At 38.2% G+C, this 26,597-nt stretch overlaps 1 protein-coding gene across 1 annotated transcript in view; it reads right to left on the bottom strand.

The window, feature by feature from the left end:
- Positions 1 to 276: 276 nt before the first annotated feature.
- Positions 277 to 26,597, bottom strand: part of LOC101168119 (protein tweety homolog 2-like) — a 29,723-nt gene continuing 3,402 nt past the window's right edge. The window contains exons 3-14 of the mRNA XM_004071399.4: positions 20,349 to 20,460; positions 14,067 to 14,287; positions 12,232 to 12,327; positions 11,025 to 11,097; positions 6,657 to 6,726; positions 6,507 to 6,562; positions 4,927 to 5,019; positions 4,750 to 4,842; positions 3,160 to 3,302; positions 2,853 to 3,041; positions 2,693 to 2,771; positions 277 to 1,559 (exon numbers count right to left, since the gene is read on the bottom strand). Of these exons, the coding sequence (XP_004071447.1) occupies positions 1,479 to 1,559; positions 2,693 to 2,771; positions 2,853 to 3,041; positions 3,160 to 3,302; positions 4,750 to 4,842; positions 4,927 to 5,019; positions 6,507 to 6,562; positions 6,657 to 6,726; positions 11,025 to 11,097; positions 12,232 to 12,327; positions 14,067 to 14,287; positions 20,349 to 20,460 (1,306 nt within the window). The 3' untranslated portion in view covers positions 277 to 1,478. The remainder of the gene's footprint in view (positions 1,560 to 2,692; positions 2,772 to 2,852; positions 3,042 to 3,159; positions 3,303 to 4,749; positions 4,843 to 4,926; positions 5,020 to 6,506; positions 6,563 to 6,656; positions 6,727 to 11,024; positions 11,098 to 12,231; positions 12,328 to 14,066; positions 14,288 to 20,348; positions 20,461 to 26,597) is intronic.

Here is a 26,597-nt window from a genome sequence, read left to right as displayed (position 1 = left end):
AATGTTATACTGTTTGGAAAAAGTTCTCCATGTAAACCACTTACCGCTCATTTCCATTCCAATGATGGATGATGATTTTATGACACTGGTGAGAGATCGGAAATGGTGTGTCTCCAGTTTAATGTTAGCCTTGGGTGCATCTCAGGACATTGACCAACGGCCTTGTTGGATAATTGACAGCCATAAAACTATGTAACAAGTAAATAACGTTAGGAGGCTTTGAGTCAAATGTTCTTAAGGTTTTTAAAAATAAATCAGAAATAGATGCAAGTTCTGTAAGGTTTTGGAGGTTAAAGAAGCATATATTGTAGTCAAAAGTGAAAGAAGTCTGTGTCTTTCACATTCAAAGGACACTGCTTCTCTGACCATTTATGCAGTATTCAATATTGAGCTATTCAGGACACAGAACAGTCTGCTTTTAAAAGCTAATCTAATCTTCTTGCATGTCACTAAGAACGTCTTTTTACATTCTTAACATGAGGAAGATGATTTATGCGGAAGTAACGCAATTTCTGCCTGCATACTTTTAGATGTGGCACAGACAGAGGACACATTTCCCTGTGACATCTTGAGGTCACTTCAAATCCCTGTTAGCTTAATAGCATTACTGTAGGTCATTCTAATTGTATAAAGGAGTTCACATTGAATCAAAAGTACATTTACATCATTTTATGTTAAACTTCCTGTGAGGTTATAATGTTTTACACCAGAAGAAGAGGTGGATTTCTTGCAGATTTCAAATGATCAAAGGTCAACAGTTTGGGGAAAACAAACAGATTATAAATAAATTGACAAAATTAAATTAATGTATCAGTTAATTGTCATTCCACATGGAAATATAATGACAAAATTTGCAAACCTGACTGTCCTTACCTATATTTGTAACTTTTTTGTTGTGATAAACCCACTTTACACAAAAAAATAAAATAAATAAAATTGATGATCTTTTGCACCTGCATTCCCAAATATATGATTTACCCTTAAAGGCATCTTTGGCTCTTTGGTATAAATTTACAACATTTAGTACAAGATGGATTTTATATTGCACCATTTCATGAAGGCCAACAATATCTCATTATCTATTGAACTGCTGGTTAACACAACATGTAGGACAGAACTGCTGTGATTTGAGATCCATATATGGTAACGCTGCCAAACTCTTTCACTTCAATAGCTTTGAACTTGGATCATGTAAAAACATACATTAGAAAAGCACTATTTTCACAAAGAATGATGAAAATAGCAGTCATGAGATTAATCGGCACAGACACCCTTTGTTTGAAACTACATTCAGGGCTTTCCAAGCACTGCACGGATGTGTCACAAAAGTGATTGCCTCTTATGGCCTGCTTTTATGTCTCAAATTGGACGACAAGCTGTCTCTCCAGTAAACAGGATTACGCCATGAAGACAGCCTTCTTTGTAGGGGCTCAGAGTCTTAGACTGAAGCACTGACAGGGGAGCTGGTGGGGAGCAGGCTACACCTGGAAGTCGGTGCCAAAATGTCTGATCTGGGCGTCAGTCATGGACAGATAGGTGGTCCTCATACTGGGAGAATACTGCAAGAGAAAGACAGAAAGAAAATCAGACTGTTTCCATTGGTACAAATTCAGCCAACAAAACAAATGAATGACGTATGGATGCAAATCAATTTAAAATGCTCTTTAAGTATGAAAATGGAGAATCACTGATGATGTGGGAAGTATAAAGAGGATAAAGGATTAAAAAAAATAATTTACACTCAGTAGTCTGTGGGTAAAACAGTGTAGGAGGTCTGTTTGAGGTGACTGGCTAGAAGAAATGTCTTTACAAAATTTAATTGCATTAAGAACAGAAGGAAATGGAGTGAAAGAAATCAAGATAAAGAAAAAACTTACAGTGTAAAAGCCTGAGTCAGAAAACCAAAACAAAGGAGTATTGAGAAAAAGAAGGACACGTTATGAAAAGAAACCTGCTGACATTGACGAACTGAACACATGCATGTCTTTTTGTAGCTGCTAAAACGGCAGTATTTATTTAGAAGGCATACTTGAAAAATTTATGCATCGCTTTGACAGAAAGATTTGAGAACAAATACCAGCGCCTGTTAAAAAATGCGTCTTATAGAAGCAAAACAACAACTGAAATAATGATCTACATTCTCTTTTTGTCTATTCCCCCCCCCCCCTTGACAATCTTTAAAGTCTTCAGTATGCAGTGAGTGCAGTTCGGGCCACAAAGGCGAAAACTTAACATCACACAAGAAAACTCTTGACTGTGGATTTATCCGAATTTTATTATCTATTATTTAGTCCCAGCTTTGGAGCTTCACTGTACCACATAAGTTAAAATGAATATCCAGCATAAGGGGGAGTGAGTAGGCGGCCACATTTTATCTGCCATGAATCACAGTTATGTTGCCACAGCAGCTGATGTCTCATCTTTTAATGTGGAATAAAGTTGAAAAAAGGGATGTTGGGTTTTGCACAGAAAAAGGCAGGAAGATGAGCTTCATGTCAGTGCGCTTCTGTACATGACCAGCAGAGATCAGTCTTTTGCTGCACGCAGAACGGCACAGCTCCACTAACCACACATGGACAGAATGAGGTGTCTGCTGTGTTCATTGTGCATGATAATGCTGGCGGACTCAGTGTCGAGGTCAGAGGAGATGTTATCATACAAGGGACACTAGAGCCTCGTAGGGCCAACGCACCGACGGAGGCGGGGAGCCTCCCCTTATCAGTGGCACATTCTCATATCGAGGGGTGGATCCGAACAGCATGGACTGATTCCTATGGCACAAAGAAAGGAAGTGTGTTAACAGGAAAATGCATAAAAAAATAAAGAAAACTAAAATCCGCTGCTGATCTTACATGTATTCAGGAGGTGGTACGGTGGAACTAGAGGAAGACTGAGGAGGAGGGTGAAGGCTAGCCTGACTGCCAAAGCTGCTGATGTAGCTGCAGAAGCTGTGAGTGTTGGACCTTCTGGGGTTATATGAAAAGCGGCGGGGTTCTGGGTTGAATGGATCCTCCTCGTCGATGTCGTCATACTCCTTTTCCCTGGATGAAAGTTTTCATGCAGACGAAGAAAGGCAAAGACAAAGTGCACCCGTGAACCGTCTGCAGAAGTAGACCAGGAGCAGAACACAACGGGGCGACGGGGTCGCTCTGCACCGACCTGCTGCCCATTAATGTCCACAGTCGGAAAATTACACACAGCATGGCAGAGAGTGCGCATGCAGCCAGAAGAGAAAACAACGAGAGGTAGAGGAGCCCTTCTACCCCATCATAGCACACTCCAATTAGGGCATCTAGGTAGTCCTAAAGGAGCCAACAGGAAAAAAATAGGTTTTAAAAAAATAACATTTGATATTGCACAGAAAGTTGTAAAGAGGTTCAGGAGTAAAAACTCTAATGTTATGAAACCTGATGATTTATTAAAAATACTTGGTGGTACAGGTACATTCTTTTTAGCAGTTAGCATTGGCTGTTTGTTTTTTTAAAATCACATGAGTAGGGGTCAAATCCCAGAAACTAGTTCTGATCATGTCGACATTTTTAAGTGTATTTTTAATATAATTTTTTTAGCTGCTTTTTTAATAGAGCTATGGAAACTAATTTATGTCCCTGCTGTGGAATCACTAACATTTTTATTCTATTCTATTCTAGAAGCTACTATCTATGTTTTGCATTAACAAAAATGCTTATTATACTTATAATATAATTTCCAATACAGTATTTAAGTCACTTTAAATTCATACTGATGTATACTATTCAATTACTTATACACAAACATAAATAAAGTCATCTTTCTATCTTCTAATGAGATCCGATCAGATGTGTGTCTGTTTGTGTTTCTGAAGCCATTACTTTGAAATTCATGCTAGCAGCAAGAGACTGGCAAGGTCAAAGTTGATGGCTGTCGCATTTGGGATTCTGCCTCCAACTACAAATATACAGCCTGCAGACTTTTTTACTGTTGCCTCAATTATAAGAAAACGACTCTACTGCCCTTTTTGATGTTGTCCTTTTCATATTTTCACCACACATTCTTTCAGTTATGTGTATGTGTGTGTGTGTGTGTGGGGGGGGGGGGGGGGGGGGGGGGGGATTTGTGTATTTGTGTTGCGTTTTATGTGTTAATACATTTGAACCCTGGATCCTCTGTGAATTTCTTTTATGTATTTTTTTTTAAAGAACTGAATCTAAAACCTATGGTGTGTGATCCTGTTGGGGCCTATAAGCTAATGGAGTCTTTTACCTCAGAGACAGTAACTGAAAAGCAAAGCTATAACTAATGCATATGGCTCTGATCACATGCATGTTAGAGATGCATTCTTAGCTTTCTGTGCTTGTTATATCTGACTAACAAGCTCTGGGAAACACAGCTGACATTTGTCTGATTCAAGTGCTGTTGCTGCTCTTGAGCTGCTGACACGCCCAAAGAGTATTCCAGCAACTCTGACTGCATCAGGGTTGTTTCTGGTATGCATAGCAACATCATCTATTGGTTTATAATGTAAGTGGTATTTTTTAATCCAGTTCTCATCCAAGGCCAATGTTGCACTCCCAACAGCAGGAGTTATTTGACTGCAGACACACTACCTTTTAAGCGATACAATTTTGACACATTTTAATTGGAAACTAGAGGTCTGCGCTCATGATACAAGGAGTAGTAACATTGATGAATATGAATGTGCCACCGCCTGACAAACCTGTAAAGATGGAGTCAAAACTAGTCAAAGTTTGTCCTCCAACCAACATTCACCTTATGCAGCCCACGGCAGTCCAGCAGGGCTGTTAGCTGGTGAACACTGAACTCTGTGGAGTTTAACAGTCTCTGGATGCCTGTAAGGTCTCTCTGTATAACAAGGAGTAAAACGATGATGATTCACAACATTGTCCAGGTTGGTGTTGCAGTCTGTCAACTGAAGGCTTTCAGTACCTGAGCAGAAGGAAAAACAGGCACAGAAAACTGCAGCAAGCCCTGGATCTGGATCTGCATGGTGGTCAGGGAGCGCTGACAGATTGTCAGTGACTGTAAAACACACAAGTGGCAAAAAACATTCACAAAAAAAACGATAAGGGATTTTATTTAGGGGGATGATGCATTTCTATAAAAACAACAAAGTAATAATTTGGTGTTAAGTATGGTTTTCTAATCAGCTTAACATGAGACACATTTCTTTGTAGACAGATAGGCTCAGATTATCCTTTATCAGCTGTCTCGCCCACTATGATCCCCCTTTCCATTTTCACAACAATCTCAAGCAGAGACAAAAGAGCAATATTTATATCAACTAGGGTATCAGTACAAGGATTATCCCTCCCTGACTGAACAAACAGCAGTTTAATCCATAAAAGGGTGCTATGACGGCAGCAAGCCATGTGGGTCAGAGTGATTACAGGTCATTGAATTATCCTTCAAAAAGTCACATAACATACGGGGAGCAGACGCGAAATGGTCAATTGATGGTTGATAAGAAGCTTCCCCAGATAAAAGTGCAAAAATAAAATGAAAGGAAACTATTTGTGTCTACATCTGTCTGTCTGTAAATCTTTGTTTCCAGCAGTTAACTCTAAAGTAAAACAGACAGAGCTCAAATTTAGGTAAAACAGAGAAAGTTTTGCCTTATAGAATACAATTCCTCTTTAAAGTCCCACAAATCATTTAGTGTTCTCAGTGGTCTTTTGGTTATGGTATGGTTGTGATTTTTTTAGCCAAAATAAAAAAAAAAACTGTGTCGTTTTCTAGGACTTCACTAGAAATTCGCCTCTGAGTTGTGGGTAAGTAAGCCTGCCCCTATTTCCAGTCATCCATCTGTTTACATTATCTCCTGCTAGCTTACAGCCCCTCACACCCCTACATAACATTATCTATGCAACAAAAATGGCGATCAATAGAGCTATTCAAGTCAAGATTCAACATGTTTGAGCCAGATGCCAGATTGGACGAGAAAAACAAAGACGTACCTGGATATAGTCTTCTACAAGTGGATACATCAGAATGGAGCAGAGCAGGCAGCCTGTTGCCTTCTACGTCACTGCTACAAGCTTTTTTAAATTGTGGGCCTTTTTGTTTGTTTGTTTGCTTCTAATTCAAAACAGTTTGATAAAGAACCACACAGAAATGCAATTTGAGCCAAATTTTCTTTATATATGTCATCTATAATGAGAAAAATGTCATGAAAAACACTGGTAATTTAATCAGTGAGTCTTTAAACATTAAGGGCATCTATTAAATCACATTAAAACGCTAACAGACTGAAACTAATCAGAAAAAGGAAAGTTTGCATGAAAAATAGAAAATGTGAGTTTTAGAATATTAGGTAAAAGTTGTGTTTCGAGGTAAGGACAGCCCTCAAAAAAAATGTATGTGATTCATTAGTTGATGGGGACTTATTTTGGCACTAGCAAGGCTCTGTTATGAAACTAATTTAATTTTAAAAAGGATTAAAATTTCAGTGTATGAATCGTCTACGTAATGAAATGAGAAAGAAGGCAGTTACAACATTTAGTCAATACCTGTTGGAAAGGGTTTGGCAGGTTTGTACTGCAGAACAAATAGTAGTGCGCGACATCTGTAAGGAGGGACAAACAGAACGGTTAGCATTGATTCTTCCCATTCAATGAAAAGACCTGGTGTGTGCAGTTCTGTCTGAAAAGATAGATTACCTGCACTGAGGAAATCCTTCGTTTGGTTAACAATGAACTTGTCTGGAGACACACAGAAGTCGCTAACACCCTGCAGATGAACAACAATGGCACAGTTCAATCTAACATATTCATTATATGAATTAGGGCATTTTATTGATTTTTAAAAAAAATGCATAGTAAATGACATAAAATGTAATCTTATAGATACAAATCTTTCGTGAAATCTATTAAAAAATGTTCATATGTGAAATTGCTACATAAAGTGTGGTTAACATGCACACAGCTACTTGAGGTCAAGTTCAACTCATCTCTGCAAATTGCATTTGCTATATCTCAACAATTTATGGCAAATTCAAAGTTAGGAAAAATCCCTAGCTTCCAGATCACCGTGATAAAGTTGAAAGGGAAACAAGAGAACCTGTTATCATTTCAGGATCAAACATTTGTGTTATCTACCACCATTATGTCCACTGCTTTATATGTCAGTTGGAATTAGGGAGCGTCTTTCTGCTGCTTATCAGTGTGGAGCACAGCTCGAGTGACATGACAGTGAGCAGACCTGCTTTGATTTCCCAAAGCAGTCGTGCAACACACACGCGCACACACACACACACCTACACACACACACACACACAACAATAAGTAAATAATATGGGATTATCATAGCAAATTTCCAGATGCCAAAAACACAGGCGATTTAGTGTTTTACTGCGCATTTGCTGTTCTAATACTTTAAGTGAGTATTGCTTTAGTTATTTACATAAGGTTTTATGTAATGTTGGAGTATCAAGGATTATGACTTGCTTTGCCTTTCTTTAATATGCACACATCCTAAAATTAACAGAATAGAAATGTTTGGATTAACCAAAAAAATGCAAAAATATAACTGATTGTCATGAGTTTGCAAAAACCAAAGATAAAAAATTATTAGACTATCATTAGATTTTGCTACTGTATCAAAAGGGTTAAGGTTGCGGTGCTCTGGGAGTATAGCCCACACGAGAACAAATGGGAACCAATCTATCACTACACAATCAGAGGAGTCTGGTTTAATTTCCGGAGAGAGGTGGGCCCTGCCAGGGCCTGCCCTTTGTCAGAGACTCTGTTCAGAACCATTGTGGGCATCACTCCTTGGAACAGCCAAATGATAAAAGGGTTTGGCTTTGGGAGCTTTATAGGAACGGCATGGTTCCTCTGGCTTCTTTTAGTGATGATTTCTAGCTGCCAGGATGAGAATCAGCTCCTCCAAGTCTGAGGCTATGTTTTCCCAACAGGAAATAGATGGTATACTCATCTCAAGAAGAAATAAGTCACTTTCCCAAGAAGTATCTAGAGTTTCAGATGTTGGGATCTCTCTTAGAGAAAATGTCCAAAGTTTAGTCATGTGGGAGGAAATCAGGGTAGAGACATTATTCCCCAACAGGTTAGCTATTCTGGGGACACTGATATCGAGCCAGGGACAGGGCATTAACCCAAAAACATAAAAACTGCTGACAACTAGATAAAAGTTTTTTTTAATAATTAAAACTAAAATCAAAACTTGTGTACGTGCCATTTAATAAGATTAAGTATAAATCTCTCCGTTTTTATTTAACTACAGGGCTTTATGAACCAAGATTGCTCCCCATCAACACTGCTACAGGAGGACACTTTCCAAGTTGGCTAAGCAGATGATTTCTGTTTTCAAGCCAAAACTTTCTTGAGAACAAACAGAACCCAAGTTTAATCTAGTTAAAATAGAGCATGGTTTATAGTGACATAAACAGATGTTGCTGTAAATCTATCTTGAACTTTCATCAATTACATGTGACTGTCCTGTCTTGCTCTTGTGTTAAGAGCATCCATCATATTAAAAATAAACAAAAAAACAGACAAACCAGGATCTGTTAGGATGTTAAGCATTCATCTCCATCTCATTAAACAGGCAGGGACATTTTGTTTATGCCCTGTCTCATCAAATATGCATAAATTCTCAGAGTATTTTCTAGGACACCCCTGTCATCACTATTCCTCTCAGAATTCCCCACATTTTTGCTCACCTTCTTCTTATAATGATGCACAATCGCAACAAGTGAACTTTCTCGTTCTGTTCCACATTCTGCACCCGGTCTTTGATATAGGACATCATGTGGAGCACCAGCAAACTTATTAACTGATTGAGTCCTCATGTAATGAATCAGACCATCTTAGTTAAGAGAGTGCAGATGATCTGAGGGATAATTACTGCACAGATTTGCATCAGCTCACCTGGAATGCAACAGAAAAACTTTTGATAATCAATTCTATCACCAGTAATGTCTTAGGGTTGCAGTGGCAGTAATGTTGGCCTGCAATATGCCAAATAAGCCAAAGGCTATAGAAACATTGACTGTGAGCCTGTGCATTTCACCATCATTGTATCAAATCCAATAAAATAATCCATAGATGTGAGGTTTCCCAACAGGGAGAGGGGAGATAAGAGAGGCCGCAGCGGACATGAGATATGGAGGAAAGGGCTATTTTCTGGACCCCCGACAGCGTCTCCAATCTCGACACTGTTCAACACATTAAGCCCAGATGAGTATGTGGTCATAAGGATGGAACAATCTTTCAGAGAAACAATGCATGCCTGAAAGGACAGATACTCCACAAAAAATACAGAGTATAAAAGAATACAGTGTATTCGTCCAACTCAAACCATCATTGATCTCGTTTCAAAGTGTTCCCAGTGGTCTTTTAGAAATGATCATATTGTTTTTAGCCAAAAACCTGTGTCATTGTCTTCCCCAGAGTGGCAGAAGTTCATTAGAAATTCGCCTTTGAGTTGTTGGCGGAACTGTTGACAAAGTGAGCCCGCTTCCATTTCCCGTCATCCATCTGTTTACATTATGTCTCGCTAGCCTACAGCCCCTCACACCCCCTACCTAGCATTACCGGGGCAACAAAATTATCTAGCAATATTGGAGCTATCCAGTTGTACGGTTTTGAGCCAAATTCCAGCTGTTTGATTTATTGATTTGATTTATTGATTTATTTCAAGCATTGTAGTCAAAGCAATAAAGAATTTACACATATTTATCAAACTCATTACAGAAATGATGAAATGCATAGATTAAAAAGACAGAAAACCCAAAAAAAATTTGTCACTGAAATCACATTTGCTTAATTAAACACAGTGATCATTAACTAAAGTATAAGTAGAGTTTGATTTATTGCTTGAAAAGGAGTGGGAAGAAGCAAGCTTATATAATCCCACCCCTACTGAGTTCATTCATCTAATAGTTTTACAGTATTTTAAATCCAGTTCTGATCAGATAGATTCTCTTGAAGTAACAAAATCCAGTGCCTAGTAATGATTGATGATCTTCGGAAACATTCCATCATGATTTCAGTAAACAGTAACGGTACAGATATGTAATACTAATAGATTATCATTAGAACACATGATAACATTAAACCAGAAATTATTGCTACACATTGCAGATCAAGTAAACAAAATCAATAGCTTATTGGTTGTAATTCAAACCTTTCAGTATTCATTATTGCACATTACAATGTAACACTCAGTAGTTGTGATTAAAAGATCTTTGATTATTTCACCACAATCAAGTTCACACATGTATTTGGAATTATTCAAACACCTGTTGATCCTTAAATCCTCTTATCTTCATATCCTGAAATAAGAATTTCTTTATACATTTTCTTGAATATTTAAAGATTTTTTGAGCTCGTTACTTAAACCAAAAATGTCTACAAGTGGACGCACCAGAATGAAGCAGAGCAGGAAGTTGTGGCCCACCCAGTGTATTTTCCACATGACAAGTAAGCTCTTTTTAAAACTGCATTTTTTTTTACTGCTCTTGATTCCCAATGATTTAAATAAAGAAATACTCAGAAATGCGTTTTTAAACTTAACTTTTATATGTCCTTTATCATGGGAAAAATGCCACAAGAACATGTCAAAAACACAGTTTTCATCGGAGTGTGTCTTTAAGGTTTTCTGAGCCTAAAATACTGGAACTGTGTGATCAGCTTTACTGCATGAATGTTCTTTGAAAAGAGCTTACTGCAAACTATACACATGCAAGCATCACTAAAACCTTAAAAAAAATGCTCAATGCTCAATGCTCATGCTCAATAACCCCTCTTGTTAGAATAAAATATGTCCAACACAAGAGGCCCTCAGCTCTCATCTGTTTGCCTAGCTGTTGGACAGGACAAGTTAAAAAAAAAAAAAAAAAAAAAAAAAAAAAAAAAAAATGCTCATCCACGAGCTCACAATAGAGGAGACCAGAAGAATGGCAGAAGACACACAAATAGAATACTAAGTAACTGCTATATATAAGTGGGTGTGCACAATGACTTTTTTGCACAAATAAATAATAACACCAGATATTGTTTACTCACCACAGCTGTAGCGGTGCCAGTCCCCAGGGAGGCCCAGCTTAGCACCAAAGACAGTAAAACAAAGCCCATGATCCTGGAGGGAATAGAAGCAAGGAGTGGTGGAGAGGGGGTTAGGTGGCAATGGGGGCAAAAAAACTGACTAGTCAGCACTTCTTTGGATTGAATCTTTTTTTTTTTCATTGCAGTTTGTTTATTTATCAAAGCTTTTGTTTGGAATTTGTGTCTCTTGCTCAAATGGCATACATAAATAGGAGGGAATTGCATGTTATAAGAACAGGGATTGGGGCAAATTAACAGAGGATTTTGCTTAGTACTAGTAGTCTCTGTCAAAGCTGTGCCTGAGAAGAGAATGAACAATGACTTTCCTAAGTTCAAAGCTAAGGTTTGGAGGGTTTCCATATATTTTGCTTGTAACAGTCTTCCACTTGGTGGATTCCAGATGTCTAATTTAATTTATCAATCTCAGCAAACCGTTGGCACAAAAAAAACCACAGGCATACGCAAGAACTCCTATAACTGAGCTTTTTTTCAAAGGGGGACAAACCCACCAAGGCTTTGACATTGTAGGGGTTGCACAAAAAAATAATTCTTTAAAAAATGACCATCATCCAAGGGAATTTTAAACATTCCTTATTGTGCCCTTCATTTTGTTTTATGACTTGGAGGCAGATAAATCATCTGAAAAGAGGAAGAAAAAGGACTCCATGATGGATGTTAAAAGGCCGAAGAGGGCTTTGCTCCTCAACTTGCTCCTCGGACCTTCTTGAAAGCACCAATAAAGCCGTCTGAGAGCACTTAATAATTAGCTAAGGGAGCAGACTTATCCTACTTAAGGGATCAATAGGCATTAGTGAGGCCCATTAGAGAGGGATGTGAGGAGCAATCCAGAGCATCATCTGCTAACACTGACACATCACTTGCACTGGACTGGGCAAATGGGATGGAGAGTCTGATTGTGAGCTTGTTTGGTGCAAGTCTGAGATGGTGCTTAGAATGTCTTGAACCAACTGTTCTTCCACATTCTTTCTCTGCTTTCAGATTTTCAGAATCCAAAGTTATTTTCCAACCAAATGGTGCTATTTGCAAATTTAATGCATAGCCTCAGAGTGTATAGTGTCAGAGAAGCTGACCAAAGATCCGCCAGTCTCCAACACTATTTTAGTTTTAAAATAGTGCGTGCCTCTGTACACACACTCAGGTAACTCACGTGATCAGCAGATACTGGGAGTGCTTAGCCATCCCTAAGCACATGGCCAAGCAAATGATCAGATCCAGAATCAGCAGCAGAAGATAAATCAGCCATCTATAAAAAAGGACAGAGGAGTAACAATTTAATGACTTTGACTTACTGATAACAGTCCTGCACACGCACAGAACTGTTGGATCGTATTTTGTCATTCGTGTCTCCTTCTTAGAGTTTGGCAAATTCAGGTAATGTCCTCCTTGTTGGACTTAATAATTCAACATTACCAATCCATTCACATTCATTTTTAATGTCCTTCTGAAAGTGTCCTTCACAGAGATTGCTTTTGTCCATTCAGGACTTGTGCGTTTCGATGAACCCAATCATTTTAATCTCACCATAAACCAACAGCATGGTGTCAAATCAGAAAAAAAAAGTACAAAAACATGCAAAGACATAGTTTAAGTAAACTTGCAGCATAGTGTTAAATCTTCTCTGTGGTCAGTGGAAAATACCATTTACCTCCGATCATGAAAAGCTATTTTTATAGACTTATAAACAGTGGTCTATCCTCTCACAAAAGACAAATCTACCTCATCTACCTCATCAAAAGAAATACAGAAGCACAAAAGCAGAAAACACAGAAAAACATAAAAGTAAAAGAAGAAAAAAGATGTAGCTGTGATCAAATGACTCAGGATTGGATGTAACATTTTCAGTTTATCAATAAAGCCTTGCTGCAGGCTGTTCAATAGTTACATAAAACCAAGCAAGTACCCAGGGGATCAGTACAGGACAACTGTATTCCAAGAGAAGATCTGGTGTCAGAATGGAAGGAACACTGCGTCCCATGTGGAGCCATGGATGTGATTACACTGCAAGTGGTGTAATAGGGCCTATATGTACTTTGACATCCCAGGAGATTCAGATATTAGTGAGTTCTGTAGAGAAAATTGTGTAAATATGCAAATGTAGACAGCTTACACAAAGAACAAAAGTCTATTATTTCCTATGATCTTTGAAGGTATTTTTAAAAGATCCCTATAATGAGGCGTAATAACTAAGTAAATTTGATTTTTTTCTTATACAAAAAAAAACTACAGACATTAAAGTTCAGAATCTGAATTTCTACAATTCTGTGAGGATAACTGTTGAGGTATGAAAATCACGGGATGACATTTACTCACACGAGCATCCAGATAAGCCTCTGCTTCCTGATTAACACTGTTTTTCTGCCACACAAACCCAGAGGGTACACACAAGCCAAATCTTGCATGTGCACAGCAAGTCAGTGAAAATGATTCCAAGACTGCACCAACTAACAGGTTGCAAACCTTAGGAGAGAACGGATGATAAGGGTTGCAGTGCGGAAAGCAACATTTAATTGCATTTCACAGGCACTGTAAGTTATAATTTAATGCAGCACCTTTTTGAACCTCTGAGACTGCCATTTTTTTCCCTCTTGGAAGAAAGACTTTTTATTTAATAATTTGTTTTTTCTCCCTATCCATATCAGATTCTGAAACGTTTTCTTTGCAAACTGTCACTTTATCTGAAATCGTGGAGTGCAAGACAGCTAGGCTCTTTATGGTCAAAGAACACTTTGCTATGCATAATGGTCTGTGAGGGCAAATTTGTTAGAAGTGCACAGTGGAAAATGAGCTCAGTCTCAGCTTTCATTTTATTTAGCAATCAGAAGAAAACCGCTTTTTCCGGTCTTTCATCCAGAGAGGGGATCAATAAAGTCCCATCTGCTCTGTGCCTGATCTGGATCAGCTGTCGCCCTTGTCTGAGCAGCATGTTTACGCTCACAAATGGAAGAAAGATCAGTTCAGGGGGATGGTGGAGGCTCCACCTACCTATAATATTCAGCAAAAGTCGTTTGATCTGCAACAGCCGCCAAGTCAACCTTAGTTTTGTTGATGTCTGGCAGAGCAGCCAGTTCACGGATGATGTTTCCCATCATCAGCTGCATGAAGCGCAGAGCTTGAAGGTACTCCGGCTTGGTAGCGAAGATCTCATCCAGGCGTTCCAGGTGCTGTTTGACTCCTGTTTCCACATTCCCCCGAGATGTCGCAACCTAAAAAAAAAAAAAAAAGAAAGAGAAAACACTTTTAATATTAAATAGTTTATATATATTTAAAAAAAAAAAAAGACCCAAATAAATACCAAGAAAGATTTCCAAAGTTCCAAGGAGGTGAAAAATTGGGTTTGGTTGAACAGCAAAGGAGATCAGTGAAACAACAATAAATCTTTTAAAAAGCCAAATAAATAAAAAATGTTATCCTGTAGAATCAAAGTTAGAAAGGAAGTAAAGGAGTTCTCTTGAGGAGACAATAACTTGTTCACTTGAAGTAGCTACTTCTTCCATCCAAAGATAGTGAGGAATAGCAACACCCAGGAGACCTGTTATCACTCTGACAGTGGGAACACAGCCAGAGAAAAGAAGTTAGAAAAAAGTAAACATTTAACTTTTCTGTTAGATATAAAACATTTAATACCAGCAACATAAGTGGATCAACAGAATCTACTACATCTAGAAAATACACTACAGTCGTGTCCATCTAAACATCAGAGAATGAACACCAGAAGCTGATAAGAATTTTCTAAAAGTGACACTGACGGGACACTTATGCTCTACAAATGTCAACATAGAGGCTACCCTGTCACCAAATCTGTTACTCAAAAAAAAAGCAATAATTTTTTTCAACATGGTTCATGCTCTCTGAAGGCCAGCGACACCAGGATGTCAGTATTTGCTGCTCAAATAAAAGGCAGCGGCAATCAAACCGTTTTTGTCAGTGATGCTTTCACAACTGCTGGGAAAAAGTCTGACATCTCTTTTTAAATGTACACTTGCTTCATTTTTAAAATAAGTTTTATATAATTCAGTAAACATTTATAAAGTTGCAACATGCGCATAAAAAAGGAAGCTGAAAAAAATTCAATTCAGCTTGATGTTTCTCTATGCTGTTGAGTTGGATATTGAATGTTGCTTTTTAAAGACTTTTTTATTTGACTAAGGAGATTTCTATATAATATACAACTTGCACATATAGGTTCAAACATTAAAGACACTAATTCAGCTTTAAATCATTTACTTTGAACCAAAACAGTTTCAGTCAATCCATGTCAGATCTCCTGTCTTTTCACTTTTATGTTCTTCACGTTTCAGATTCAACTTTCGGGTTTTTATGTTTAGAAGGAGTTCTTTGGTTCTAGGTATATTTTAGATTATGCTATGTTTGTTTAAAGTTTCAAGTTTAAGTTGAGATTAGTGTCACAAAATGTTTTCTTTTCAAAATTAAAGAACCATGACTGTTATGGTGAGTGGTAGGACCCCACAGCAGAATCTGACTCCGAGGGCGGTTTAACAGTTTATTCCTCACAGGAAAAGGAACAGAATTAGACAGGCAGCTGAAACAGGGAGCTAGACTAGAAAACCACAGATACTTGGAGCAATGGAAAAGTGATAATCCGGCAGGGAGAAGCAACAGGCTCAGGCATTTAAAGACATTGATGAGATGACGATCAGGTGTGCCATGTAGGGAGGCACCAGGGAAAAAGTCAGCCACGCCCCCCCCTGCTCACACTGATCATAACAATGACTTTATTATGCATTATTTACCAATTAGTTTAAAAATGGTCCAAAGCAAATGGATGTGGGTAGATCCAATTATTTAGATATTGATTTATGACTGCAAACAAGAATTCAGTTTAAAAGATACTTTTACCCAAATGTTTCTTACATTTTTATTCAATAGATTTAAGGGCCCTGCCCAAGGACACTGATTGTGGAGCACAGGATTTGAACTCCCTACCAACCAACTAGCAAAGGGTCACTTTGGTCACATCACTCCACCTTCGAGAGTTTAATTTCCTTCCAATTCTTTTACAAAACTGTGGCAAAAAATTAAACTGAAAGTCTTTTTCCATCTCTAAATTATTACAAAGACAAAGCGCTTTACATTCACAGACCCATTCACCCAGTCAAACACACATTCACACACTGGTGTGAAACACACTGGTGGCTGCCAAACACAGGCGCCCGCCTCCCACCAGAGGCAAGGTGGGGTTCAGTGTCTTGCCCAAGGACACTTCGACTCATGGGCGTGCAAGCGGGGAATCGAACCTGCAATCATGCGATCATCGCCCTACCGCTGCACCACGGCCGCCCGACCAAAGACCACTGAGGGCAGGTTGCAGATAAACCGCGACCTCTGACTCCCAAAAAAAAGGCAAAAATGGCTTTGGAGCAGAAAGGCATGAAAGCTCAGAATGGTTTCAAGAGAACTTTCAAGAAACTCAAGGTGGCGTCAATAAGAAAATAAGTAATAATATTTGTTTCATTAGAGATCCAATTTGCAAAGATTTATGATCGGCAGGTAGCTTATTTAATGAACTTTGTCCCACTGACTACTGTCTTGTTATAGTAAATACAATAATATATAGTTAAAAAATATGGTAATCTTTTTCTGCTTTTCTTTTTTTTCTTTTCTTTTAATTTTTTTCTTTTAATCTCATATTCACTATCAAACACATCTAAACAGACAGACAGAGAACAATGATGAGTTACTAGCATTAACACAGGGTGGGAAACAGAAGTACTTCTCCAAAAATGTTTTCATTTCTATATCATTTTAAAAACGTCCTCTAATTCTCAACCTTAATCATTTAAAGTACTTAAACGACTGTAAAACATGTTTTTAAGTGTTCCGTGCTTCACTATAAAATTACCCACAAAATGAAAGTCTGTCTTTTTGACACGGCATCTGACGCCTCAAAAACGTCATGCTCTTGATTAAATTTTAGCGGGTGGTGCCATAGATGTTCCCTAAGTGAGGCCAGAGAATAAGTATGCATGCAAAGATGCAGCCCTGATACGGGCTCTTCCTCTACTCGAGCAATTCCATAGGGTCGAGTGATTGCCAGTAAACTCTTCTCACTTCCCGCCCCTACGTTCATCATCCATCACAGTTTGTGCCACAACTCCCCGAATCTTATCTGCACGCCAGTCTGCCTGGCTTTGAGAAACAGAATCCATCAGCTCGGGGCAACGGGTGATCCACGGTTCTCTAATCTCCACTGTTCCGACTTCCTTTACAATGGATTAAAGTTCTATTTTACAGAAAACCAGGTCATGAAGCGGATTCTCTCCTTGCAAAGTGGGACTCACAGGGGTTCTCTTCAAAACACCATTTGACATGCAGCTGAACTGCTCTGCATAGATTTTCCCCTTCAACAGTAAGAGTAAAACAATATAGAAATGATCACAGCACTTGAAAATTAATAGAGACCACAAAAAAATGTGAGAAATGATATCCTTGAAGAGAACTGATACATGATCCAGAAAATAGCAATCATTTTGTTCAAAGAATCACCGAGCAGCTTTCAATTTGGAGGAGGAGGCTCTGTATGAAAGAGAAATAGGAAGCGCACACTTTGATATGGTGTGATTTCAGCATTCTCTCACCCATTATTTTCTGGCAACAGCAAAGGGCTTTTAATACTAGTACCTGAACACTGAAAACAATGTTGAAAAAAATGTATATCACAAGCTCTCTTTGACAGCAAAGCGAGCACAGCCCTCTTCATCCAATATTTCCCTCCGTGACACCTGATCATCTGCTGTGGGCATATTTTTCCGATGAGAGGACACTTTAAAAAAATATATATATTTACAGTCAAATGGTGTGACAGAACCACTCACTTAACCAGAGTCCATACCAAAGAGAGTGGTTGATTTATCTGGCTACAAGTTAGTATTTTTTTGTACCTTTGAATACGTACATTTAGGAGAACTACCACTGATTACTTAAAAACAAAGTTAACAAGCACAGGGCAGAAAAAGGGATGAGAGCATTTACAAGATAAAGAGACAAAAGGAGCTTCAGCTTCACAGGATTGTCTGCCTGCCAAGTCATCAGCTCTGTGAGTGGAATACGTTACATCAAGCCATGATTTTGCACATGATAAAGCCTTTGGATCTCAGGGGAGAAAGTACTCTACTGATGCATCCATGGTATCCATCAAGCCCAAGGATCAAATTAAAACTCTTCACAGAAAGGCGGTGGAATCACGGCAAAGTCCAATTGACTCTAAAACTTGGCCTGCACAATACATTGTAAATTTATCGTTATCACAATATCAGCCTGTGTAATAGACTTATGGCAAAAAACTGCAATAAAGGGTACCTTTAATGTGTATACAAATGCTACTACTATCTCATGGCAGCTTGAAGTATTCAAAAAATCAAAATGAACATTTTACAGATTTGAACAATCAGATGGACCCCTTCATGTCGTTGACCAATCGGATGGAGCCCTTTTATGATGGACGCCATACTCCTATGTAGACGTGGGTCCTTCCGAGAATATTTTAATTTATGTTGACTTTTATTTAAATAAAACTGTTGCAATGAAATTGAAATGACGCTTTCAGTTTTGCTACCTATTCATGTATCGCAAGTCATATCGTCATCACAATACTGATCAGCAATTTCGCATATTGCAAGTTTTCCTCAAATCGTGCTTTCCCATCCACAACCCAAAGTTGGCACACTCTATGTGTTGTATTTTGTTGTTGTTTTTTCCCCTATAAATACCAGCTATCTGGGATTTGAAAGTGACCATTAGTGTTAATCATAAACATAGTGATTATCTGCAGGAGTCTGTAAGTATGGATTTCTGTCCCAGTCAATCCAAAACAGGGTATCAAATAAATCTAAATCTCCTCGTTGAGACAGCACTTCATGGGGGGAAATAGCTCCATACATTATTACAGCCGGTGCGCATGTCAGCGTTTTAAGTGGCTGTGGGATCCTGCGATGCACACAAACACACACATGTGCAGCCAAGATAGGATGACTTCACGAAATGGGAAGAGGAGAGGCTTAACATCCATTAATGCACAGCAGATGGGGGTTAATCCTCTTCTTGCTCATTGTGATTATTGCTTCTTCCAAGGCTGTGTTCTTACTCTCCTTCCTCTTTCCCATCCCTCCTGCCCCTAAGCCTCCCGAAATAACTTCTCTGAATGCAGGTCAGGAGTTCCACAGAAATAATCCCTATTTACAAATCCTCAGACAGCAGTCACCTAAATACCCTCACTGTGACAAAAAGTGGAGACAGATTCCCCCCACCACCCCTCCTGCAGTGAGGTGCTGCTTTGAGACAGATGAACACCCCACGAACAGAGGAGGAGGCCTGTCGTCTGCTAGCTGTAAATCATAGCTTTTGAAAGGAGAGAGTCAGCAGCCATGTGAGGATCATGCTTCTGCTATTACCAAGACTTTAGGACAATTAGAAACAGATAAATAACTGCGTTCATATTTGATCCAACCTTAGGGCTCAGTTTTCCACGGATTTGCTCACAATGAGTTCAGGTAAAAGTGTTTGATAAGCACATGCGGAGAAACGTGTTTTTAAAACCTCAGAACTGTAAATTGAAAAAAAAGGCAGAATTGAACAATTCATGTTGTGTTTTTTTATTTTTGTAAAATACTTGGCAGCACATCTCAGGTACACTCTGTAACAGAACAGCAACAATTAACTGAGAAACACTCAAATAGTGTCAGCTCAAATGCCAGAGCTCGTTTTATCCAACTATGTTGATAATGTAATTTATTGTATTCCTGTACACTTGATTGAATTACACGACAGGATGGCAGGATAACAGATGGTGTCATAATCCGTCATTATGACTTCTACACAGACAAAGAGAAGCAAAAAATATTCTTCTTTGCATTTAATATAGCTCATTATAAAATGCTTTGTATAGAGTTCACTAATCTAAATGTTCAAATATGTCATGTGACAAAATTTGAAAAAAAAAAAAAATTTAGTGGCATGTTTGCGCCATCCTGTATGTGTGGGTTAAATTAGCAACCTACAAACGTGAGTGTGTAATTAACATTAAAAGTGAAATAAAAGGTGTTGGTTGCAAAGAATAGTAAAAAAGAAAAAAATCACAGTGGATGGATTTGCATCAACTCTGTGAACTTCAGTTCACATGAAACATAAAGAAAACTAGAATTCAACACAATCTAAGTCAGCTGTTCACTATGCAATGCTGGTTTAGACACCAAACATGATTTTAAAAAACAATCCTGAATTTTGATCATGTCGGTCTGCAGGTCTCACCATATTGTCGATGCTTTCCAGTGTGTGATTGGCATTGTAGAGTGAGTAGGTCAGCTGGTACACCCCATCATTGGTCTCACTGTTCCCATAGAAACCCACTCCCACAGCGGAACTGTGAAAAGGAGAGTTTCAACGCAAACAAATCAATAAACTATCACGTTTTTGGTTTCTTTGTGTCATTTTGAATATGCTTATTTGCAACTACAAAGAGTGAGAGGCAAAAAAAAAAAACATGGGTCATTCTAGTTTTTGAAAAACCTGGCACTCATATTTCCCCTGAAGAGTTCGAGATCTTTCAATCTATTGATCAATGCCTCAGCACATTTTGTGTATTACAAAAAAAAAGTTAACAATATGCAGTGCCAAGATGAAGTTTTAACTTTTGATCTAATTCAAGGTCAAGCAACCCCACAGACTGCCAGAAAGCACCTCTCACCCCACTGAGCTCCTGCGGGAGTGTTTTTGAGTCTCACTGAAATGGAAGATTAGTCCCCTGACCCTGGAAGTCACTGCTCTTCTACATCAAGCAGTGCACAATTTAGAAGCTTCATTATTTGGTTGCAAATGTTTATTTAACAAGGTTCCTTCAAAAAAAAAAAAAAAAGCTCACTCAAAAGAAATGAGTAAATTCAATTGAAATACCTCATGCAATTCCCAATCTTATTTTGTTGTTTCGTTTTTTTTTTTTTTGCAAAAATAAAGGAGGCTAGCAGTCGTGTGTGTGCACACCAGCAGGGAAAAATAATAACTGAGTGGCAGTCTATCAGTGGGCTGGCTGGCATGTTTTTTATCCTACATCAAAAAAGTCTAACTGCAGTTGAAATGAGACATGTTTTTGGTTGGGGCTGGAATTGGGAATTCCTTTGTGCGTCTTTTTTTTTTTATATCTTGGAACGCTAAAAAGTACTTTCTGTTCCCTCTGTATCAACTGCCTTCACTGTAACAATAGCAAAGCTACTAGAAACATATTATATACTATCAAGTTGAAGCAAAACTAAAATTGCATCAGTGATTCTTAAATAAAATTGGGTTATTACATCAAAAAATTGCAAGTTTTAAATGAAGTTTAAGGATATCTGAGCTCAAACAGATCTGTGCCAGCCTTTCCTTCATTAAACCGAGGCCAAATCTTCCTCAGCAGTGAATGTAATTGATGTTAAAGTGCCATCAGCAATAATAAAGAGCAGCTAATGAAACAGAAATGAGACAGAACATCACAGGTCACTCACGCCATTAAGTGCTTTTTTTTGTAGCTGTGCAAAAAGCTATTTGCAGCTGTGAAAGAAACAAACAGAATAAAGGAAGGAATGAGAGATCACACAGTGGAAAGCTCTGTAAATACGGACTACAAAGTTTTCCACTGTTTTGAAAAAGAAAACGAAAAAAACGATAGATGCTCCAGCCTGAGTAAAACAGGATTGCTGCACTCTTTTCTCCCTACTTTCAAGCTGCAAATATAATTGATTTAAAGAAAAAACTACTCAAAGCGTTCCATAAACCACTTTTTTTGGAGATTGTATCAAAGTACAAAAACACATCTTTGTTGTTAAAATTTGGCGACAAACCAGAATTTGGCTTTTTATTCTTGATGCGTTTCAGTTGAACCATATCATCTCGAGGTTCTCCTTGGATGTGAGCACAGGGATATGGATTTGTCACATCAGAGTGCGACAGCTTTAACTGAGAAAGATAACAGGGTCACTTTCAGCAAAATTGGTACAGCTGGTATAGCTGTACACATCCATTACTAACTTCAAGAACAAGCAGTAAAAAAGTAAACAAATAAACAGGAGTATTGGGGTAAATTACCAATCTTAAGCCAGAGAGAAGACAAAAGCCAGTACAAGTTTATGCAGTGACAATAGGAATGATTTTCTTCTAAAACTAATTTAATTGATGATCTAAAATCCTAAAGATAAAATGCGATTAAAATAGAGAAATCCAAACTTTGGTGTACAGTCTATGTTTTATGTGTGAAAGGCTTATTTTTTCCCCATTTCCTTTATATTTAAGTTTCAACATCTTAACCCAGTAACCGTAGTTACTGGATTCTCTTCTGATGGACTGTGGGAGTGTAAAATTACAAATACAAAGCATACAAATGTGCATTGAATTTCTTAACAATTAAGGACCCTCACTTACATTCAGTCTACCTGGACTCTACTGCATTGACTGGTGGGAAAAAGTCTTGTAGGATTTTATTGAGCATTAACAGAACAAGCTTCCAGCCCACCAGGGTCAAATTCACCAGAAGTCCAAAACTATGGCAGAGATTTTTGAAGCTTTATCCTCAGCTCTAAAGTTTGTGTTTTCAAAATTAAAGTGGGCGCCATTTTCATTGGCTTTGGGAAAGAACCAAGACTGTTTATCAGGAAGCAGAAGAATCCTACAAGAGCTGTTTTATTCCTCATTGCAGGGCAGTTTCAACTTCTATGCGGTAATGTGCTGCAGGATACAGACGTTAACAAGCTCATCAAGGACAAAGGTTCTTTTCTGGGAGTCAAACTTAGTATTCTGTGAAAAACCCCTCAAAGAAAAAAATGTTAAAGAAACTTTTCTGTGTTCTAAACAGTTCCGTGTATTTGTTGCATGCCATACCGATGCTCTTTTGTTCCACAAAGAAGCTCCAGATCGCAATTCTTCTGACCAACGGATTCTTATTTTGCGTGACAAAAGGCTGTTAGATGTTCCAAGCTTTCTGTAGCATCAACTTAAGGTGGATCATCTTTAAAATTGCATTAATTTTCCATGTAGAATTCTCTGCTCTGTAATCATCTGCTTATGACTACATAAAAGGAAATATGTTCTGCTGGTTAACAGTAACCCCTCCTCTCATTCCTGCCACTGCTTGAGCTTGGACTTCATTCCAGTCTTTGCAAGTATTTTTGCTCAGTTAATGCAGTACATTGCTGCCAAAAAGCCTGTTTAACTTTCAGAAGATTACTTGTATTCCCCTTTTCCTTGAAGTCCTTCATGTTTCGTCTCCTGCTTATATTGGTGCCAACAGCTCTGGCAGAGGAGTAACAGGGAACTTTTGTGTGGCTGGAAGCCTGCAGGTACAGCATCTTTTGTTGGGCTTTTACCGTCAAATTCTTTATAAAAAAAAACTGTGATTCCCACTTCTGCTTTTTGGGATTTCACTTTTCTTGTACACAGGTCTGTACTTGGTAATTTTGATTTACTGGAATTCTGTTTAATGATTATTTTTAATAGAATTTCTATCCAAAAGTGTGAAATAAACTCCAGATCAAACCAAAATGTTTCAGTAATGAGAACAGTGTTAACAAATTAGTTATTTCTCTGAAAATATTCTTTCTTAGTCCACTGAGTGATGAGATCTATAGGTAAAAAGCATTTTCAGCTATTTATAAGCACTTTTTTTTCTTTTTGCATAGAGGCAAAAGTTAAGGTAAATCATCACAAGCACTTTACATATTAAGGTCAAGACTTTAATATGTTACACCGTCATGCCCAGTCACTTAACATTACACCAAGCCTCTTGTGCTGCAGCTGTGGTTTGGATGGATAAAGGGAGCTAACAAAGTTAAAGAGCAACACTGGCACAAGTTAAGTGGATCAGCGCATAAATTCAATCAAGGCTTTTTAGGGATTAATTTGTTCTATTACATTTCAGGACAATTTTTTGTATTAAATCATAAACAAAAGTACAGTCATATTTTACTAAGTTTCTCTGGGAGCCTTCAGAATGCCTCTCACAAGTTTTTACGCTCGGTTCATAAACAGGCCGTAAATAAAAAATGAAATTAGAGGATTTGGAAGACGGGAACATTCTGGTTAAGAAGGATATTTAAATTAACTAAGCAGAGCAAATGTTCGGGGAATGGCACACTAAAATCCTCTGGAGATCACTTGGTTTAATAATTTTGTGTACTATTACAAACATGACAGCTCCACTTGAGACACTTTTATTATTAAAAAAGGGATATTTTCTTACCTTTTAACATCTAATCTAATACAGAAAATAAAACCTCTTTTATATAGTGTTTGGGACAGGATAGTTTCAGACGGCTCTGAGCTAAAATAATGATAAGGATTGAGAAAATTTAACAATTTTTGACATTTATTTTAGGTCAAAATCTTTTCAACACCGTCTGATAATAAAGTGCTCCAGAGTTTTCATTGACGCACAAGTATGTTTACACTTTCTCCTCTCAAGTCATTACCAAACTTGCTGAGATGTAGACTGGCACCATCAAATGTAATCTGAATGTGTCAGAGTAACTTCCTGAGAAACTTGCAAACACAGCACGTAAGAAATCTGACAAATGCCTTGACACGCTAACAAATGCTGTGACACATAACTGGCTGGAGCAGGTGTTGTGTGGTTTTGACACAGTGACAACACAAATATCAGTGTCAATCTGTGAGGACATGTCGAGTGCAGCGCCGTGCCATCACAGTTAGAGCAGGTTTGAGGCTTTAGTATCAAAAACTAGCACGCAAGTTGTTTTAGTATTATTAATAGGTGCAGAGAAAAATCCTAGCAGTTTTAAAAATACTTTGAAATTGTTTATTAACTGGTCTGCTTTTGCATTTCTAAACTAAGTTTCTTCCCATCCTCATTTCTTTTACATTTTTAGTGGATTCATCTTTGTCTGCCGTGTTGAACTTAAAGTACCACTGCAATCATCTTTTGATCTATTCTAAAGGTTTTCCCAGTGGTGTTTTAGTTATGAATTAAACACCACAGAGCAGCAGTTGATCACTAGAAATTTGCCCTTCCCGTCACCCGTAACTGAGGTCTCCATTAATGTGTTCACCCGATAGCTTACAGCCCCTCAAAAGGCTGACCTAACATGACAGGGGCTTCAAAAATGGCGAGCAATATTGGAGTCATCCAGTCCTACAGATTTGATTCAGATGCCAGCTCAGACAAGAAAAAAAAAAGACGTACATGGATCTCTTTGTCTGCAAGAGGATGCGTTAGAATGGAGTGGAGCCGGGAGCTTGCGACCCGCCCTTTGTAGTTTTACGTCACAAATACAATCTATTTCAATTTGAATTTTTTTCATCTGCTCCTGATTCACAAAGATTTGAAAAAAAAATACTCAGACATTTTTTTTAGCTTAATGTTAAAAACACAAAAACATGGAATTTATTAAGTCTGAAAGTCGTTCAAGTCCAGATTCAGATTATGTTCAATTGACTTGTGGACTTTTGCAACTGAGGGGGAATCCAAGTAATTTAAACGCTGATTACTTTAAAGATGTGGCAAAACATGTTAAATAGCTAGATATTATTTGAGCAAGGGCAAATGTTAGAGACCTAATATTTATTAGAATGGTTGGCTAATGTCCTGTTAAATGCTGGGGGACTTGGTGGAGGCGCTCACCAGTGGTTTATTATTGGTGTGTAGCAGGAGTGTCCAATGAAGAGAAGTTGCAGGACTGAGCCAAGAAAAATAACATTCTCCTCCCTTATGTGTCCATTTACAACAAAGAAAGTCAGAGGAATCTTCAACAAACACAACATCCCTGATCATTTGAAACCCAACAAGGTACTGAGACAAAATCTGATCCAAACCAAAGACAAAGCAAACAGGGAGAAGTGTGGTCTATGCCATCCAGAGCAGTCAGGAACATTGTATATTGGGAAAACTGAAAAACACCTCCTCTAAAAGGGTGGCACAGCACAGAAGAACCTGCATGTAAGGGGCAGAGGAAAGATGGTTAGAAGCCATCTGACTCAAATTTGAGAAACCTCTCAACAAAGCAACTGTGATGATCAGCAAAACGTCTTCTAGATTAACCTGCAAAGTCTGGTTGTCTTAAGAAATCCAAGTCCATTTTTTCTAATCTTAACATATAAAGACCCACTACAAGGAAAATGATGTTTTTGGTGTTTTTAACATGTTCCTGGGGCATTTTTCCCATGATGGAGGACATTTATAAAGAAAATTAAGCTTAGACATTTGCATTTTTGAGTATTTCTGTATTCAAATCACTGTGAATCAGGAGCGGAAACAAGAATAGTTGGAAAAAGCCTCAAGGTGTGATGTAAAAACTAATACAGCAAGCCACAAGCTCTCTGCTTCGCTCCATTCTGATGCATCCCCTTGTAGATGACCAGATCCACGTACGCCTTCGTCTTCCTTGTCCAAGCTGGCAGCTGGCTCAAAACTGTACGGCTGGATAGCTCCAATATTTGTTGCACTGCTAATGTTAGGTCGGTGGTGGGAGGGGCTGTACGCTAGCAGAAGAGATTGTAAATTAATGGATGGCGGGAAGT

This window comes from Oryzias latipes, chromosome 8, assembly GCF_002234675.1.
Source record: "Oryzias latipes chromosome 8, ASM223467v1".
NCBI lineage: Eukaryota > Metazoa > Chordata > Actinopteri > Beloniformes > Adrianichthyidae > Oryzias > Oryzias latipes.
This window is presented reverse-complemented; position numbering and strand designations above follow the sequence as displayed.